General features: G+C 45.0%; 1 protein-coding gene across 1 annotated transcript in view; it reads right to left on the bottom strand.

Moving 5' to 3' along the window:
- The window catches only part of CINP (cyclin dependent kinase 2 interacting protein), a 50148-nt gene extending 32818 nt beyond the window's left edge, over positions 1-17330 (bottom strand). Inside the window, exons 1-2 of the mRNA XM_068119055.2 lie at positions 17192-17330; positions 8543-8684 (exon numbers count right to left, since the gene is read on the bottom strand). Coding sequence (XP_067975156.2) covers positions 8543-8684; positions 17192-17198 — 149 coding nt within the window. The 5' untranslated portion in view covers positions 17199-17330. The remainder of the gene's footprint in view (positions 1-8542; positions 8685-17191) is intronic.
- Between the last annotated feature and the right edge of the window lie 1639 nt (positions 17331-18969).

Genomic DNA, 18969 nt, shown 5'->3' with positions numbered 1-18969 from the left:
CTGCCAATAACCTGTATGAAACATTCCAATCCGGATTCCGGTCCAACCACAGTACTGAAACTGCTCTCCTCAAAATCACCAACGACCTTCTCCTCTCCTCTGACGCTGGCAACCTCAACATTCTCGTCCTCCTCGACCTCAGCGCCGCCTTTGACACCATCAATCACACTATCCTCCTCACCCGACTTGAATCCACCTTTAACGTTACCAGCACTGCCCTCTCTTGGATTAAATCATACCTCTCTGACAGATGCCAGTTCATCTCCATCAATAACTGCAAATCCCCCACTGCTCCCCTCCCCCAAGGTGTCCCCCAAGGTTCAGTTCTTGGCCCCCTCCTCTTCATCCTTTACCTGTCCCCGCTCGGTCACTTAATCCGCCGTCATGGTCTCCAATTCCACTGCTTCGCCGATGACATCCAGCTTTTCATCTCCACCAAGTCCGTCTCCACCGACACCCACTCTATCCTGACAAACTGCATCACTGAAATAAAATCCTGGCTTCAAATCAACTTCCTCAAGCTTAACTGTGATAAATCTGAAATAATCATCATTGGCCCAAAAACGCTCACAAAATCCACCCATAACTTTGCCCTCAACATCGACGGTATCCCAGTATCCACCTCCCCTCACATCCGGAATCTTGGCGTCATCTTTGACCAAACCCTTTCCTTCGACAAATACACTAAACAGATCACAAAGTCAGCCTTCTTTCACCTGAAAAACATTGCCCGTCTCCGCTCATCCCTCTCCTCCACGGCTGCAGAAACCCTCATCCACGCCTTCATCACCTCCCGTCTGGACTACTGCAATAGCCTCCTCTATGGTTCACCCTCAAAAATCACCAATAAACTCCAATACATTCAGAACTCCGCTGCCCGTCTACTCACCCATTCCCGGACCCGTGACCACATCACCCCCGTCCTTTACAAGCTTCACTGGCTCCCCATCCCCCAGAGAATCCAGTACAAAATCCTCCTCTTGACATACAAAGCCCTCCATAACCTGGCCCCATCCTACCTGGCTGACCTCCTCTCCAGACACACTCCCACCCGCAACCTCCGCTCTGCTGGTACCAACCTCCTGACCCCCTCCATCCGGACCAAATTCAGATCCTGGGGGGACAGGGCCTTCTCCATCGCTGCTCCCACCCTCTGGAACTCACTACCTCACACCATCAGAGACTCCTCCTCACTCACCACATTCAAAATATCACTCAAGACCCACCTGTTCAACACTGCATTCAACATTCAACCCACAGCATTTAACCCCTGACTATCTCTTCTCCTTCTCCCTCCTTTTGCTTTAAATATTTCCCTATTGATTCTTGTCTTTTTGCAATTGTTGTTTTCATGTATTGTTATGCATTATGTTTGCCACTCTGTCAAAGCGCCTTTGGGCTTCTGGAAAAGCGCTATACAAAATAAATGAATTATTATTATTATTATTATATAATATATATATATATACAGTGGAACCTTGACTTACGAGTGCCCCCAACTTACGAGTTTTTCGAGATACGAGCCGTCGCTCGGGCGGTTTATTGCTTTGAGATGCGAGCCGAGATCTGAGTTACGAGCTTTCGCCACCCGGTCACGTGGTTATCTTGCCGTGCAAGTACAGTATCTCTGTCGTATAGCGCTGCATTTTTGTTTTCGCATGTTGGTTATTTTGAGTTTACGCCACCAGGTGGGTTCTGGTCACGTGGTTATCTTGCCGTGCAAGTACAGTATCTCTGTCGTATAGCGCTGCATTTTTGTTTTCGCATGTTGGTTATTTTGAGTTTACGCCACCAGGTGGGTTCTGGTCACGTGGTTATCTTGCCGTGCAAGTACAGTATCTCTGTCGTATAGCGCTGCATTTTTGTTTTCGCATGTTGGTTATTTTGAGTTTACGCCACCAGGTGGGTTCTGGTCACGTGGTTATCTTGCCGTGCAAGTACAGTATCTCTGTCGTTTAGCGCTGCATTTTTGTTTTCGCATGTTGGTTATTTTGAGTTTACGCCACCAGGTGGGTTCTGGTCACGTGGTTATCTTGCCGTGCAAGTACAGTATCTCTGCCGTCAGCTTGTTCAGAGTGCCGGCGATAGCTCGCCTTCTCTTTGTGGAAAACACGGTACTGAGAAGAAGAAGAGGATGATGTGCTTGGATATAAAACACGCAATCGTCGAAAAACATGAGCGAGGTGTCGAGGAGGACGTATATAACGGCAGAGGAGAAGAGCATGCCAGGCCACAACTTGTGGATATAAAACACGCAATCGTCGTGTTTTATATAAAACTTGTGCTTGGATATAAAACACGCAATCGTCGAAAAACATGAGCGAGGTGCCGAGGAGGACGTATATAACGGCAGAGGAGAAGAGCATGCCAGGCCACAACTTGTTCAGAGTGCCGGCGATAGCTCGCCTTCTCTTTGTGGAAAACACGGTACTGAGAAGAAGAAGAGGATGATGTGCTTGGATATAAAACACGCAATCGTCGAAAAACATGAGCGAGGTGTCGAGGAGGACGTATATAACGGCAGAGGAGAAGAGCATGCCAGGCCACAACTTGTGGATATAAAACACGCAATCGTCGTGTTTTATATAAAACTTGTGCTTGGATATAAAACACGCAATCGTCGAAAAACATGAGCGAGGTGCCGAGGAGGACGTATATAACGGCAGAGGAGAAGAGCATGCCAGGCCACAACTTGTTCAGAGTGCCGGCGATAGCTCGCCTTCTCTTTGTGGAAAACACGGTGAGATCCTTAACATCCAACAACTAATGGGACGCAAACGGGGCGCCCAGTTTAGCGGTACACACATTGATGAATCACCCTGCCTGTGATTCACCCATGACAGGTTATAGCTGGGTCGGGATTCAAACCCAGGCTGGACAGTTTAGACTTTAGAGTCAAGTGTGCGTACCTCCAGTCCAGGCCATCCTGCCAACTTGTATGCTGCATACAGGTGAAATATAAAGCGCGAGATATTTTTATATATACTGTATATTTTAAAAAAAATTGGTGTGGTTTTTGGCGGGCTGGAACGGATTAATAGCATTTCAATGCATTTTAATGGGGAAATTTGATTTGAGAAACGAGCAATTTGAGTTACGAGCTCGGTCACAAAACGAATTAAACTCGTAAGTCAAGGTTCCACTGTATATATATATATATTATATATATATATATATATATATATATATATATATATATATATATATATATATATATATATATATATGTATATATATATATACATATATATATATATATACATATATATATATATATACATATATATATATATATATATATATATATATATATATATATATATATATATATATATATATTGTTACGGTCCGCGGATTAGGGATGTTATATTTGCCGAGCGGAGGCTCCGCGACCGAACAGTTGTTCCCCGACTAAACCCGATTCACCCAAACGTTGGCCGTATTGCACCACAGATACTCAATGTGGAAAAGACTAAGACGACGAATGTGAAGAAAAGGAATAAGAAGACGAGAAAAGGGTTGAAAATACTACTAAATTTATTTACTATTTACAGGCTCAAAATAACCAATGAGAAGGAAAGATAATAAAATAATATACAGAAGCTTTTAGAGACACAGGGAAAATACTAGCTTATACAGACTTAGTTACTACCCAGGACAGCACGAACAAAACAAACTCACGTACGCAAATGGGGAACTTGCAGGCAGGAATGGCTGGAAAGGATGAGTAGGCGGGATCACAGGGCACAGCGAGCAGGTCCACTCCGGGCGGGAAGCGGGGAGCCGGCAGCTCCTTGTATTCCGCTTTACAGCGCACGCCGGCAGCTCCTGGTATTCGGCTTTACAGCGCACGCCGGCAGCTCCTGGTATTCGGCTTTACAGCGCACGCCGGCAGGGTCACTCGCTGCCCCGTCAGGGCTTCACGCGGCTGGTTGAAACGGGGCTGGACTCATCTGCTGTATCTCTTTGCAACTCGTTCGTAAAAGTTCCTCTGCTTTCTCTTGGACCCTTTCTTTGTCGTGTACCTCTCCACGCAGCTCAGCTCGTATTCCCTTCCTCTCACTTCTCTCCAGCGCGGGACTCACACGCCCTCCTACGCACTTGGACTAATCTGCCGTATCCCTCGTGTAGCTTGTCCCAGCGATCGTCGCACTCTTCTCTCCAAACCTCCAGCGCGGGTCTGACACACCCTCCTCGATTTCGGTACCGCCCTCCCCCCCCCCCGTGCTGTTTCATGACCTTGTATGGTAATCCCACGGGCTTGTCTCCTTATTTGGGCATGGGGCTGAACAGCCCCGCCCTTCGTGGCGCGCCCTGGGCTTGCCTCTCCCGGGCGACCCCGCCCCTCCTGTTCAAACAGAGCACGGAGCACATATTCACTATCGCAGCGAAATGAGAGGGCGTGCACCCCACGCTTGTGAACTGCTTTACCCACAGATGGAGAGTTTGGCTGGGAAATGGAATTATTGAAGGGGAGCTATTCTTAATTGATTCGGTGCAATGGAGTATTATTTTAATGGAAGACAAGGCCTTACTCTAAAACACATAATAAGATATAAGCTACTGAACAAGGGTTTTATCGGGTCCTGCAATGTGGTGTTTCATGGAATAACTACCGGGACGCCCTTTTTACCTTTACACAACTCCGGAGGCAGGAGGGGCCATATCCAACCAATGTTACACAACAATTTACCACCACAATACACACAATTTAAAAAATGCAATCCTCATATCCGCAACAATATATATATATATATATATATATATATATATATATATATATATATATATATATATATATATATATATATATATATACATACATACATACATACAGACAATAACAGAGAATGTGTGTTCGTCAATCAGTTCATTAGTTAATGTGTGTGTCTTCTCAATAACTCCAAAACCATGAAACCTTGCAGACCTAAACTTTGCGTGCACGTTAAGCAAACTCCAATGTAGTGCCTGAATGAAAACTGGGTGTTTGGGTAAATTTAAACACCCCTTTTGAAAATAATTAACGGCTTACATTCATGAAAGGATTGATCCTTGGTCAGCCCAACTTCAACTCGCAGGGGTCTTAGCAGCATTTTCTTTTGGCCTATTCAAACGTGCCTTGCCTTCCAAACACTATCTACTCACACAGATGAATTCATGTATATAATCCTCATCTTTGTTTGAGTTTGAGGATGGATATTGTGGTCTAAATAAGTGCAAAAATCGAGAGTGAAATCTATAAATTTGAACAAATCACCGATTCTTCTAACTCGGTGTATTCGCCAAGCGTTGGATTGCTCGCCCACTAACAGAGAACGTGAGCTGGGTTTAGACTGTTAGTGTTAGCCTGCGTTGGTTGGAGAATGTTTCCTGAGAAGATCGAGGTAAGTGTTGTGTTTGTATCGTCTTTGCTCTTGAAGTAATTACGTGGCTGAAATGACACTTAAGATATGCCCGGGCATACTAAACATCACTTGGAGACGCCCGGAGATATCCCACTGTTTTGACAAGGTAATGAAGAAATATGTAATGACCAATGTGGGAATGCCCTTTTGCTTTTATGAGTGGGAGGGGGGAGGACAGAGAGAGTAGGGGTTAGGAGAAGGGGGGGGGGAGGGGCAGAGCAAAGATGGGACAGGGTTTGGAGGAGGAGGTTGAGGCCTTGGGGAGGGGGGCATTGAGGAGTTCGGTTGGAGAGGGAAGGTTTAGGACTTGGGGAGGGGGGCATTGAGTTTGGTTGGAGGGGGAGGTTGAGAAGTTGTGGTGAGGGGGAAGGGGGTTTGAAGATGAGGATTGTAAAAGCAAACGAGTTCACTGCAGGAATTAATGATACACTCACAAGTTGATAAGAAAATATAGTGCAGGGAACACTGGAAAAGAAAACAGATGCAAGGAGTTGTTTTCGATTGAAGAGATTGTGATGTGTGTGAATGTGTTTGTATGTATGTGTGTGTGTATGTGTGTGTGTGTGTGTGTGTGTGTGTGTATGTGTGTATATGTGTGTATATGTGTGTATATGTGTGTGTATGTGTGTGTATGTGTGTGTATATGTGTGTATATGTGTGTGTATGTGTGTGTATGTGTGTGTATGTGTGTGTGTATGTGTGTGTATGTGTGTGTATGTGTGTGTATATGTGTGTATATGTGTGTGTATGTGTGTGTATGTGTGTATGTATGTATGTATGTATGTATGTATGTATGTATGTATGTATGTACAGTCACGTGAAAAAGTAAGTACACCCCATGTAAAGTTTGGACTTTTTCAACATATTTCAACATACAGCTATTTGATCTTCATTTCAACAATATTGATAGGTAAAGGTGATAAAATATAACAAATATCATGAAACATTTACATTTTGTAGTCCATTGTATAATTTAAATGAACATAAATGCAAATTTCGCATGTGGAAAAAGTAAGTACACCCCGACATTCAGCACTACTTCAAATACCGAAAATTAGAATCAGGTGCAGCAGCTCAGGTGCAAATGATTAGAACATCATTAGAGAGGATCTTGGAGGAACCTTTCTTATTTAAACCTCAGACATTTAGTTTGGTTTGCTCTTTGTTGTTGAAGTGTGCGGCGTCACCATACCTAGATCAAAAGAGCTCTCTGAGGCCTTCAGAAAGAAGGTTATATACACAAAGAATTAAGTTAAGCACCCCTACACAACGAATTAAGGTAAGCACCCCCTAATATATATTCTTTGTGTATATGTATACATTGGCATATATTCTAAGGTATGTGAGATCAAATAATGATTGGTATGACATTAGCAATTATCCATTGATGAAATTGAGTGATCAAAGTGAAAAAATGTGATTGGTTGAGTCAGTGATCCAATCACGTGGGTCCTACACACGTTATTGACGCAAAGATCGCTAGAGGTCTTCTCAGAACAATGACTGTACGTTAGAAAACATAAACGTCATCCACACTGTCCGTGATGGACCTATAGCTCCATACTTAAATTGAGGTGAAAATATGCCTAAAATTCCCAAAAAATGTCACCTTAAATTATTCAGAATAAAATATTGAAAACGGCATGATTGTTATGTTTTTATGTGACCATAATATCACTTCTCCAGAAAATATAGCAATATCATGGGTATATTACACTGTTTTGACGACAACAAACTTGTAATGTGCGAGGTTGTAAAAAAACGGGGGGGGGGGTGCTTAACTTAATTCTTTGTGTATAGATGCCTACGAGTCTGGGAAGGGATTTAAAAAGATCTCCAAATAATTTGAAATCAATCATTCGACTCTCTGGAAGATCATCAACAAGTGGAGAAGATTCCAAACAACTGCCAACTTGTTCAGGCCAGGCCACCCCAGCAAGTTCAGCCCGAGAGCAGACCGCAAGATGCTGAAAGAAGTCTCTAAGAACCCCAGAATGTCATCACGGGACCTACAGGTAGCTCTTGCCACTGTTGATGTCAAAGTGCACGAGTCTACCATTAGAAAGAGGCTGCACAAATTTGATCTACATGGGAGGTGTGCTAGGAGGAAACCTTTGCTGTCCAGAAAGAACATCAGGGCAAGACTAAAGTTTGCCAATGAACACCTCGGCAAAGACCAGCACTTCTGGAACAATGTGCTCTGGACAGATGAGTCAAAGGAAGAGCTATTTGGCCACATACCAGAAGACATGTTTGGCGAAAACCAAAGACAGCATTTCACCACAAGAACCTGATACCAACTGTAAAGCATGGTGGTGGAAATATTATGGTTTGGGGCAGCTTTTCTGCATCAGGGCCTGGGCAGCTCACCATCATATAATCCACTATGAATTCTTCATTGTACCAGAGGGTGCTTGAGGATAATGTGAGGCCATCTGTCGGAAAGTTGAAGCTCAACCAAAGGTGGACCTTGCAACATGACAATGACCCTAATCATACAGGTAAATCCACCAAGGAATGGCTGAAAAGAAAGAAATGGAGGGTTCTGGAATGGCCAAGTCAAAGCCCAGATCTAAATCCCATCGAGATGTTGTGGGGGGATTTGAAACGAGCTGTGCATGCAAGAAACCGCTCAAACATCGCACGGCTGAAAGAATTCTGCATGGAGGAGTGGGCAAAAATTTCTCCCAGTCGATGTCAGAGACTGGTAGACAGTTATAAGAAACGCCTACTTGAGGTTGTTTCTGCCAAAGGGGGCAATACCACCTATTAGAGCCAAGGGTGTACTTACTTTTTCCACATGCGAAATTTGCATTAATGTTTATTTAAATTATACAATGGACTACAAAATGTAAATGTTTCATGATATTTGTTATATTATATCACCTTCATCTATCAATATTGTTGAAATGAAGATCAAATAGCTGTATGTTGAAATATGTTGAAAAAGTCAAAACTTTGCATGGGGTGTACTTACTTTTTCACGTGACTGTATGTATGTATGTGTATGTATGTATGTGTATGTTTCCATGGATATGTGCCAGTTAATTCATGTATGGTGAAATTCCTCACTCATTGACAAGCATTATTGGGAAGGTATAATATAGAACATCAAGTAAGAAGAGCATACACGTCACCTCGTGGAAATACACTTTTTGGCAATCCGAGAAGCAATGGTGAATCCCTCTCCGCTCAGCCGCTGCCACCTGCTCGTCAGGTTGTACAAATCTGCAACTGAATCTTTAATCTTCCGAGTAGAAGGTTCAGATACAGCCCGGCCTGAACATTACAGGCGGTGACAAGAACTTCAGTTTTCAAAGTAACCAGATATATTCCACATGTAATTATACCAAAACAATTTTGTGTTCCATAATTTCCACAAAAGCAAATCCATTTGATAAATAAAAATTGTGCATGAGCTCAGCACAGCCAACTTCCTCCGACATCATTGTGTCTAAACTGTAAAGTTCAGGGGAAAACGTCATGAAGATTTGAATTTGATTATCATTTCAACGGCACATATTTGAAATTCCTGGTTTATACAAAACGATGTCATGCTCTGCCACTGCTGCACCTGCAGTACCACACCTAAAAAAACGTTACCACAGCTAATGTTTTCTTTTAATTTTTACAAGCCCAAATGTACAATTCTGAAACCACGGCAGCAGTCAATGTCAGCATGATAAGAGGTTGTCCTGATCATGTGATGATCGACTTGACGGTGCTGGTCAGCGTTAGGAGGCAGTCGTTGCAAATTTAGAATGAAGCAACTACTCTCTGTCGCTCCATTCCTCATCCCTCAGATCGACAGTCTGCAGCCTCCTCACTCTCTGCAGACCTGGACAAAATCACAGACTGGTCAAACAAGTGGAATATGTCTTTCAATCCTGACAAATCTCACACTCTTACAATGTCTCTCCAAAAAGACCGACTGGACAACCCTCCCATCCACTTTCTGAATAATCCTCTCCAAGAAGTTCTGTCACTCAAGCTTTTGGGTCTCACTATCTGCCATGATCTTTCCTGGGAAAACCACATTTCAAATCTGGCCTCCAAAGCCAGTCGCCGACTGGGCATCCTCCGTCGTGCGAAGTCCTTCCTTGGCACACCTGAGCTCCTCACCACATAGAAGACTTTCTTCCGCAGCTCAATGGAATACTGCTCTCCCCTCTGGGCTGGTGCTCCTGCCTCACACCTAGCTCGTCTTCACGCTGTTGAAACCAAAGCGTTCAGAATCATTGGAATCTCCCGCGATGAAGCTAACTCCAAGGGCCTTTCACTCACTCACCGCAGGCAGGTTGGTGGTCTTTCCGTCTTCTACAGACTCCTCTCCGGCCTTGCCCCCCCCCCCCCCCCAGCTCTCTCTGGGCTCTGTCCCCCAAATATTCCTACAGGTCGCACAAGATCTGCCTGCAACCCTCTTATGGTTAAACTGCCAAAATCAAGACTCTCTGCTCACCTTCACTCCTTCATTCCTCTTTTCTCCCGCCTCTGGAACAAACTCCCTCACTCTCTTCAATCCCACTCCTCCCTCCAGGTCTTTAAAACAGCTGTTCACCACCATCTCTTATCTTCCCCCATCCAAAACCTTGATCTTTTCTACCCCCGCTAATTTAACCCCAAATCCACTTTTTTTTAAATACCAACTTCTGTCCTGGAAGTCCTTGGTGGCCTTGTGTTTTATACTTCTCCTACCCCCCCCCCCCCCCTTTCCACGCCTCCTCGCCACAAGCCCTCTCCCTCCCACACATCTCTCGATGTCCCTGCTCTCAAATGTTGCGTTTGTGTGCTTCTCCTTCTCTCCCCATCTTGTCTACCGCTCCCTCTTTTTATATATTTTGTTTGTCTGTTTGATTTGTTTGTGAAATAAATGTTAGCTCTTTCACGAGCCTCGATTTTGTATACAAAAAAAGAAAAGAAAAGCAGTGTATGGTAGAATTTATGGTGCAATGAGCAGTAGAGGCAGTGATGCCTAATCTATAACAAAGGCACTTTGAACTTGAGGACGAAGCAGCACTGGCAGATCGATATAATATTCTCCGTAGGTGATTCTGTCTGTGATCTGTCTGTCCGGGGGTGTGGCTTCACCCGGTCTGGGAGGGGCTTCAAAAACAAATCACCACCATTTTGTTTCCTCACATAGCTTTGAGGCCTCTTTTGTTCGGCCCGTGGTGTCATGCTCTCTCTCACAGTTTTATTTCAACTCTAATTCGATATCTCATTTCATTTTTCACAGTCGCCAACATGGTTTTAGACTCTGTTGCAAAAAAAGGGAAGAATTAAAGTTACTGCTTATAGAACAAAATGCATTTTCGAAGGCCTGTAACATAAAGTCCATTGAGACTCTCTCACGGCTTTATCTCGACTCTAATTCACCATCTGATTTCATTTTTATCGATGGTTTTAGACTCAGTTTCAGCAATAATTGAGAAAATTCATGCAGACACGGGAAATTGCTGAGACATTTTAGGTATTCGCGGCACTGTATATCATACACCGCCCAAATAACAAAGACGGGAAAATGCCGAGATATATGAAAAATTTGTGGCTGGCTTTTCCATTTGGTGACAGTTGTCATGAGGAAATGTTTAATTTAGACGTAGCCCCAATAAAAAGTCAACAATGTGGGGAGAGGGGAAGAGTTTCATTCACGTATCGCCACAGATGGGAAAATGCCAAGATATATGAAAAATTCGTAGCTGAATATATTTAAAATGTGCGTGAACTCTCCCCTGTGTGTGACCTACTCTCCCCCGTGTGTGTGTGACCCACTCTCCCCCATGTGTGTGTGACCCACTCTCCCCCGTGTGTGTGTGACCCACTCTCCCCCGTGTGCGTGTGACCCACTCTCCCCCGTGTGCGTGTGACCCACTCTCCCCCGTGTGCGTGTGACCCACTCTCCCCCGTGTGCGTGTGACCCACTCTCCCCCGTGTGCGTGTGACCCACTCTCCCCCGTGTGTGTGACCCACTCTCCCCCGTGTGTGTGACCCACTCTCCCCCGTGTGTGTGACCCACTCTCCCCCGTGTGTGTGACCCACTCTCCCCCGTGTGTGTGACCCACTCTCCCCCGTGTGTGTGACCCACTCTCCTCCGTGTGTGTGACCCACTCTCCTCCGTGTGTGTGACCCACTCCCCGGTGCAGTGTGCGTGATGTGGGAGGGATGCGGGCGGGGAGGTAGAGGATTTCAGCTCTTGAAGTCACATTTTACATGAGATGTAATTACACATTTCAAACTGTATTTCCCATGTGCACGCACATGCATTCACATGTTATCAACAACACAACAACATGCATTTTAAGGCCATTTTCCCTGCTAGAGCGGGGGTTAGCCTTGCGGTCCCCATGACAATCTTCTCCATCTTGCCCTATATTCTGTATCTCTCCTTGTTAACCCCCTTGCCCGCATTTCTTCTTCCACCATCTTTAGCCAAGTCTTTCTCGGTCTTCCCCGTCCTCGACTTCCTTCTACATTCATTTCCATCACTCTTCTCAACCAGTCACTTTCATCCTTCCTCAACACATGACCAAACCATCTCAACCTGTTCCTCTTCACAGCATCAATCACAGGCTCTATTCCCATCATTTTTCGCAATTCATCATTTGTCTTCCTCTCTCTAAACGATACTCTGCACATCCATCGAACCATTCGCATTTCCACCCTTTCCAACCTTCGTTGCTGCTCTACGTTCATTACCCATGTCTCGCTCCCATAAATCATAACACTTCTCACACATGCAGCATACACCTTTCCCTTCAGCTTCAACGACACTCCCCTCCTCGTCAGCACGCCACTCAGTTCCCGAAACTTCTTCCATGCACATCTCACTCTGGCAACCATTGCCGAGTCTGATCCACCTTCTCCATTCAGCATGTCTCCGAGGTAGCAAAATGTTTTCACACCTTCCAGCTTCACGCCGTCTCCAAGATCCAACTCAACATTTCCTCCATGTGCAGCTCCCTCTGTGCACACCTTACATTTGAATGTAGCTGCCACACTGGCATGTTATCAAAAGTAAATAAATTGTGTAGATTACATCATTTGTGGATCTGATAAATTGCCAGTAACCATTTTGTAAAATGTGCAGCATCTTACTCAATATGTCCAAATGTCACACACGTCCATGTCCATGCCCGTGGGATTCCCACGGGTGACCCCACTAGTTAAGTTATAAGATCAGTGCAGCACCATGGTGCTGAAAGAGGGTCTCGGAGAAAAATGTACCTGTTTAAATCTACGAATTACATGTCACACAGAAAACACTTCCACCTTTGCTGCTGGAAATCATGAGCATGATGAGCGGCCGCCAGGAGCACAGAAGTGCTGTAAAAACAACACGTCCCAGCCAAGAATAACTCTAAACAGCTAAGTCAGTCCCCATTGAAGCCGAGGCTGTGATGAGCACAGAACTTCCGAGAGGAACGTCGTTTTGAAGATAAAAATCCCATCTTCCCCTAGCACGACAATGTGGTGCGATTACAATGAAGTGACTTCACCATTCCATCTTCTGTCCATGAGCTGCTCCTTACAGATTACAAGTCGCTCATCATTGTCGCTCTCTGCTTCTCTCCACAAACTTTTCAAGGGCCATTGACAAAGCTATCCACGGCCTCAAACCCTCGCCTCCGCCCGCGCACGCCACACCCTCGCCTCCGCCCGTGCTCACCACACCCTCGCCTCCACCCGTGCTCGCCACACCCTCGCCTCCACCCACGATCGCCACACCCTCGCCTGGACAAATGTCCCATGGTCCTTCGTCAATCCAGCCCTGTCCCTCTGTGAAATTTACCTGAATGTTGGTAATGATGGCATCGTTCCACTAGCAGACGTCCATTAAATATATCACTAAACCTGCCATGTTCACACAAGGCAATTCCGCAATGTTGAAAGTCCGCTCACTGGCATCAAATGTTTGGGTAGAACGAGCTAGTCTATGAACCTTTGGGCCTTGCACTGGACGATGCCCTCAGGAGTTTGCGTACTGGGAGCTGCAAGCTGTCAACTTTTCGGGAGAGTTGATCAGAAAGTTCTCAAAATCTATCGTTGTGCACAGGAACACCCCTTTCTCACCGGTACATTTCAAAGTATTTTCGGCTTCCTTTCGAAGCTTTGTGATCCATTTTAGGTAACAATCCTTATCTGGTACACACAATGTACATTTGACTGCTCCGACAAACCCGGGTGTTCGGGGTTTCTGTGCACGCTCGCCGAGCATTCTGCGGCGGATTTAGACATTTTAAAAGTCGTGTATTACTCGCTAATCTGTTACTAACGCGACTGCAAACTTGAGCGACACTAAATACACAACACCCGACACAAAATCACAACAGCAAATATCAAAAACAACAAAAAATAAGCACTTGTGTTCTGCCGTACGAAGCTCCGACACATACACGGAAACCCCCAGCCAGAGGTTCCGGAAGAAGCAAACGTTTTGCAGGAGAATGGAGAGTGACAGGACCAAGGTCCACAGTTTCAGAATCGGTGGTGTAACGGTTAGAGCATCTGATCCAAGTCTGCGACGTTGATGGTTCAAACCCACGTGGTCATACCAAAACTTTTTAAATGGTACGTGCTGCTCCCTTGCTTGGAATTTAAAATACATCACGGATAAACAACCATAAGTTAGCAACCGTTACACAGGCTTTGATGAGCTAATGGTGTCCTCCTGCGTAAATTTAAGGTTCTTTGTAAGGTAAGTCACATTAAAGAAGAAGAGAGAATCAAGATGGTAGGTATCGTAACTAGTGAGGTAGGGGTCGTTCACTCGGAGAATAGTAAATGCATGGAATGGTCTACCTGGAAAGGTAGTGGCAGCAGAAACAGTAGATGGTTTAAATTTGAGTCAGGTATGGAAAAATACCTTGCAGCATTGAGGACAGAGGGGTACCTTACACGGACATTGGTAGGAATGGTAATGAATGGAGGTATGAATCGGTGATTGGTTACCTGTCATGATTGTGATGTAGGTACAGGGACACGGACATTGGTAGGAATGGTAACGAGTGGTGATTGGTTACCTGTCATGATTGTGATGTCTAGGTACAGGGACACGGACATTAGTAGGAATGGTAACGAGTGGTGATTGGTTACCTGTCATGATTGTGATGTAGGTACAGGGACACGGACATTGGTAGGAATGGTAATGAATGGAGGTATGAATTGGTGATTGGTTACCTGTCATGATTGTGATGTAGGTACAGGGACACGGACATTGGTAGGAATGGTAACGAGTGGTGATTGGTTACCTGTCATGATTGTGATGTCTAGGTACAGGGACACGGACATTGGTAGGAATGGTAATGAATGGAGGTATGAATTGGTGATTGGTTACCTGTCATGATTGTGATGTACGTACAGAGACACGGACATTGGTAGGAATGGTAATGAATGGAGGTATGAATTGGTGATTGGTTACCTGTCATGATTGTGATGTACGTACAGAGACACGGACATTGGTAGGAATGGTAACGAGTGGTGATTGGTTACCTGTCATGATTGTGATGTCTAGGTACAGGGACACGGACATTGGCAGGAATGGTAACGAGTGGTGAGCGGTTACCTGTCATGATTGTGATGAAGGTACAGGGACACGGACATTGGCAGGAATGGTAACGAGTGGAGGTATGAATTGGTGATTGGTTACCTGTCATGATTGTGATGTCTATGAAAGGGTATCATCAAAAGGTGAATGTGCTGTCTGTGTTAATTTCTCACCCCACAACCATGTTCGACCCCACAACCATGTTCGACCCCACAACCATGTACGACACCACAACCATGTTCGACCCCACAACCATGTTCGACCCCACAACCATGTTCGACCCCACAACCATGTTCGACACCACAACCATGTTCGACACCACAACCATGTTCGACCCCACAACCATGTTCGACACCACAACCCTGTTCGACCCCACAACCCTGTTCGACCCCACAACCATGTTCGACACCACAACCATGTTCGACACCACAACCATGTTCGACACCACAACCATGTTCGACACCACAACCATATTCGACACCACAACCATGTTCGACCCCACAACCCTGTTCGACCCCACAACCCTGTTCGACCCCACAACCCTGTTCGACCCCACAACCCTGTTCGACCCCACAACCCTGTTCGACCCCACAACCCTGTTCGACCCCACAACCCTGTTCGACCCCACAACCCTGTTCGACCCCACAACCCTGTTCGACCCCACAACCCTGTTCGACCCCACAACCCTGTTCGACCCCACAACCATGTTCGACCCCACAACCATGTTCGACCCCACAACCATGTTCGACCCCACAACCATGTTCGACCCAACAACCATGTTGGACCCCACAACCATGTTGGACCCCACAACCATGTTGGACCCCACAACCATGTTGGACCCCACAACCATGTTGGACCCCACAACCATGTTCGACCCCATAACCATGTTCATCCCCACAACCATGTTCGACCCCATAACCATGTTCATCCCCACAACCATGTTCGACCCCACAACCATGTTCGACCCCACAACCATGTTCGACACCACAACCATGTTCGACCCCACAACCATGTTCGACCCCACAACCATGTTCGACCCCACAACCATGTTCGACCCCACAACCATGTTCGACCCCACAACCATGTTCGACCCCACAACCATGTTCGACCCCACAACCATGTTCGACCCCACAACCATGTTCGACCCCACAACCATGTTCGACCCCACAACCATGTTCGACCCCACAACCATGTTCGACCCCATAACCATGTTCATCCCCACAACCATGTTCGACCCCACAACCATGTTCGACCCCACAACCATGTTCGACCCCACAACCATGTTCGACCCCACAACCATGTTCGACCCCACAACCATGTTCGACCCCACAACCATGTTCGACCCCACAACCATGTTCGACACCACAACCATGTTCGACCCCACAACCATGTTCGACCCCACAACCATGTTCGACCCCACAACCATGTTCGACCCCACAACCATGTTCGACCCCACAACCATGTTCGACCCCACAACCATGTTCGACCCCACAACCATGTTCGACCCCACAACCATGTTCGACCCCACAACCATGTTCGACCCCACAACCATGTTCGACCCCATAACCATGTTCATCCCCACAACCATGTTCGACCCCACAACCATGTTCGACCCCACCACCCCCAATCATTTTCTAATTTTAGATCCCATAATAACATGTTTTTTTTCATATTGTGTGCGCGAAACACCCCGATTTGGTAATGTCAGACCTTGCCCCACTTCTCATCACCCCCATTTCACCCCCAGTGAATAAACTGAGATTTCATTTATGTGTTAAAGATATAGCAAAGTGTTGATGGAACAAATGTCCTTCTCCTCCGTCTAAGCGCCGCCCAATCTATTCTTCACCACGGACTCAGGAGGTTGCCCAGGAGCGAGCACGTGCTTTCGCCGCCATTTTACAGAAACGTGAAGAGGATGAGGATTGAGGAAGCAAACGTGCGCATGCGCACTAGGCTTAGGCTATGTTAAGGCACGTTTTACATGGTGAAACAAATGAAAGCATTTCTCGCAGCGAGTTACCTCATGAGTCATGGTTCCCGTTTTTAACTTTCACACACTTAGCCTTTGGAGGTGAATGTAAATGAGTACTTTACACGACACCTCGACGTTTTGTGCGTTTTAAAATCAGCAGCACCATTAGCACAATGACAAACACACACGAATACTAATACTAATATAATCTTTCCAGGTGGGATTTATGTTATTAATTTACTTCAGCAATAGTGACAAACACCTCACCTGCCATTGGCCTGCTTGATCACGTGCTCCTCGTGGTCGTGACGTTGCCTTTCAAACTTCAGAATGTACAGTACACAATTTACTAAAGGATAAACATTACGAAATGACGCACACTTAAAGGGATGTGCGTCATTACGTATTAATCCTTTTTTACGGGTCTGGTTTCAGCCCTACCGGAAGTGTCATAAAAATACCTTCACTCAAACTTCCTTTTTCAGATTTAAACTTTATTTGCTGAGAGATTGACAACTAAATATGAATGGTAGAGATTACCGAAGGATGAAGAGTGCGTTCATAGAGCATTATGATCGGATAAGAGAATGACGAAAACTGAAGGACGCCATGGTGAAGGAATAAGGACGATCAATCTGTGATGAAACGTGATGAAGTGATGTTTGGGTTTGGATACATGACGCAGACAGAGAAATAATAATGAGTGACGGGCAGATGATGATTGAATCATACTGTATAGAAATGAGGACACAAAAAGGAATGAGTGATGGGTACATGACGAATGGATCATACTGTACAGAAATGAGGACACAAAAAGGAATGAGTGATGGGTACATGACGAATGAATCATACTGTACAGGAAATGAGGACACAAAAAGGAATGAGTGATGGGTACATGATGATTGAATCATACTGTATAGAAATGAGGACACAAAAAGGAATGAGTGATGGGTACATGACGAATGGATCATACTGTACAGAAATGAGGACACAAAAAGGAATGAGTGATGGGTACATGACGAATGGATCATACTGTACAGAAATGAGGACACAAAAAGGAATGAGTGATGGGTACATGACGAATGAATCATACTGTACAGGAAATGAGGACACAAAAAGGAATGAGTGATGGGTACATGACGAATGGATCATACTGTACAGAAATGAGGACACAAAAAGGAATGAGTGATGGGTACATGACGAATGAATCATACTGTACAGGAAATGAGGACACAAAAAGGAATGAGTGATGGGTACATGACGAATGGATCATACTGTACAGAAATGAGGACACAAAAAGGAATGAGTGATGGGTACATGACAAATGGATCATACTGGATAGGAAATGAGGACACAAAAAGGAATGAGTGATGGGTACATGACGAATGGATCATACTGTATAGAAATGAGGACACAAAAAGGAATGAGTGATGGGTACATGACGAATGAATCATACTGTACAGGAAATGAGGACACAAAAAGGAATGAGTGATGGGTACATGACGAATGGATCATACTGTACAGAAATGAGGACACAAAAAGGAATGAGTGATGGGTACATGATGATTGAATCATACTGTACAGAAATGAGGACACAAAAAGGAATGAGTGATGGGTACATGATGATTGAATCATACTGTACAGAAATGAGGACACAAAAAGGAATGAGTGATGGGTACATGACAAATGGATCATACTGGATAGGAAATGAGGACACAAAAAGGAATGAGTGATGGGTACATGAGGAATGAATCATACTGTATAGAAATGAGGACACAAAAAGGAATGAGTGATGGGTACATGACGAATGGATCATACTGTATAGAAATGAGGACACAAAAAGGAATGAGTAATGGGTACATGACGAATGGATCATACTGTACAGAAATGAGGACACAAAAAGGAATGAGTGCTGGGTACATGACGAATGGATCATACTGTATAGAAATGAGGACACAAAAAGGAATGAGTGATGGGTACATGACGAATGAATCATACTGTACAGGAAATGAGGACACAAAAAGGAATGAGTGATGGGTACATGA

Source organism: Myxine glutinosa, chromosome 6 (genome assembly GCF_964187855.1).
Source record: "Myxine glutinosa chromosome 6, kmMyxGlut1.1, whole genome shotgun sequence".
Classification (NCBI taxonomy): Eukaryota; Metazoa; Chordata; class Myxini; order Myxiniformes; family Myxinidae; genus Myxine; species Myxine glutinosa.
This window is presented reverse-complemented; position numbering and strand designations above follow the sequence as displayed.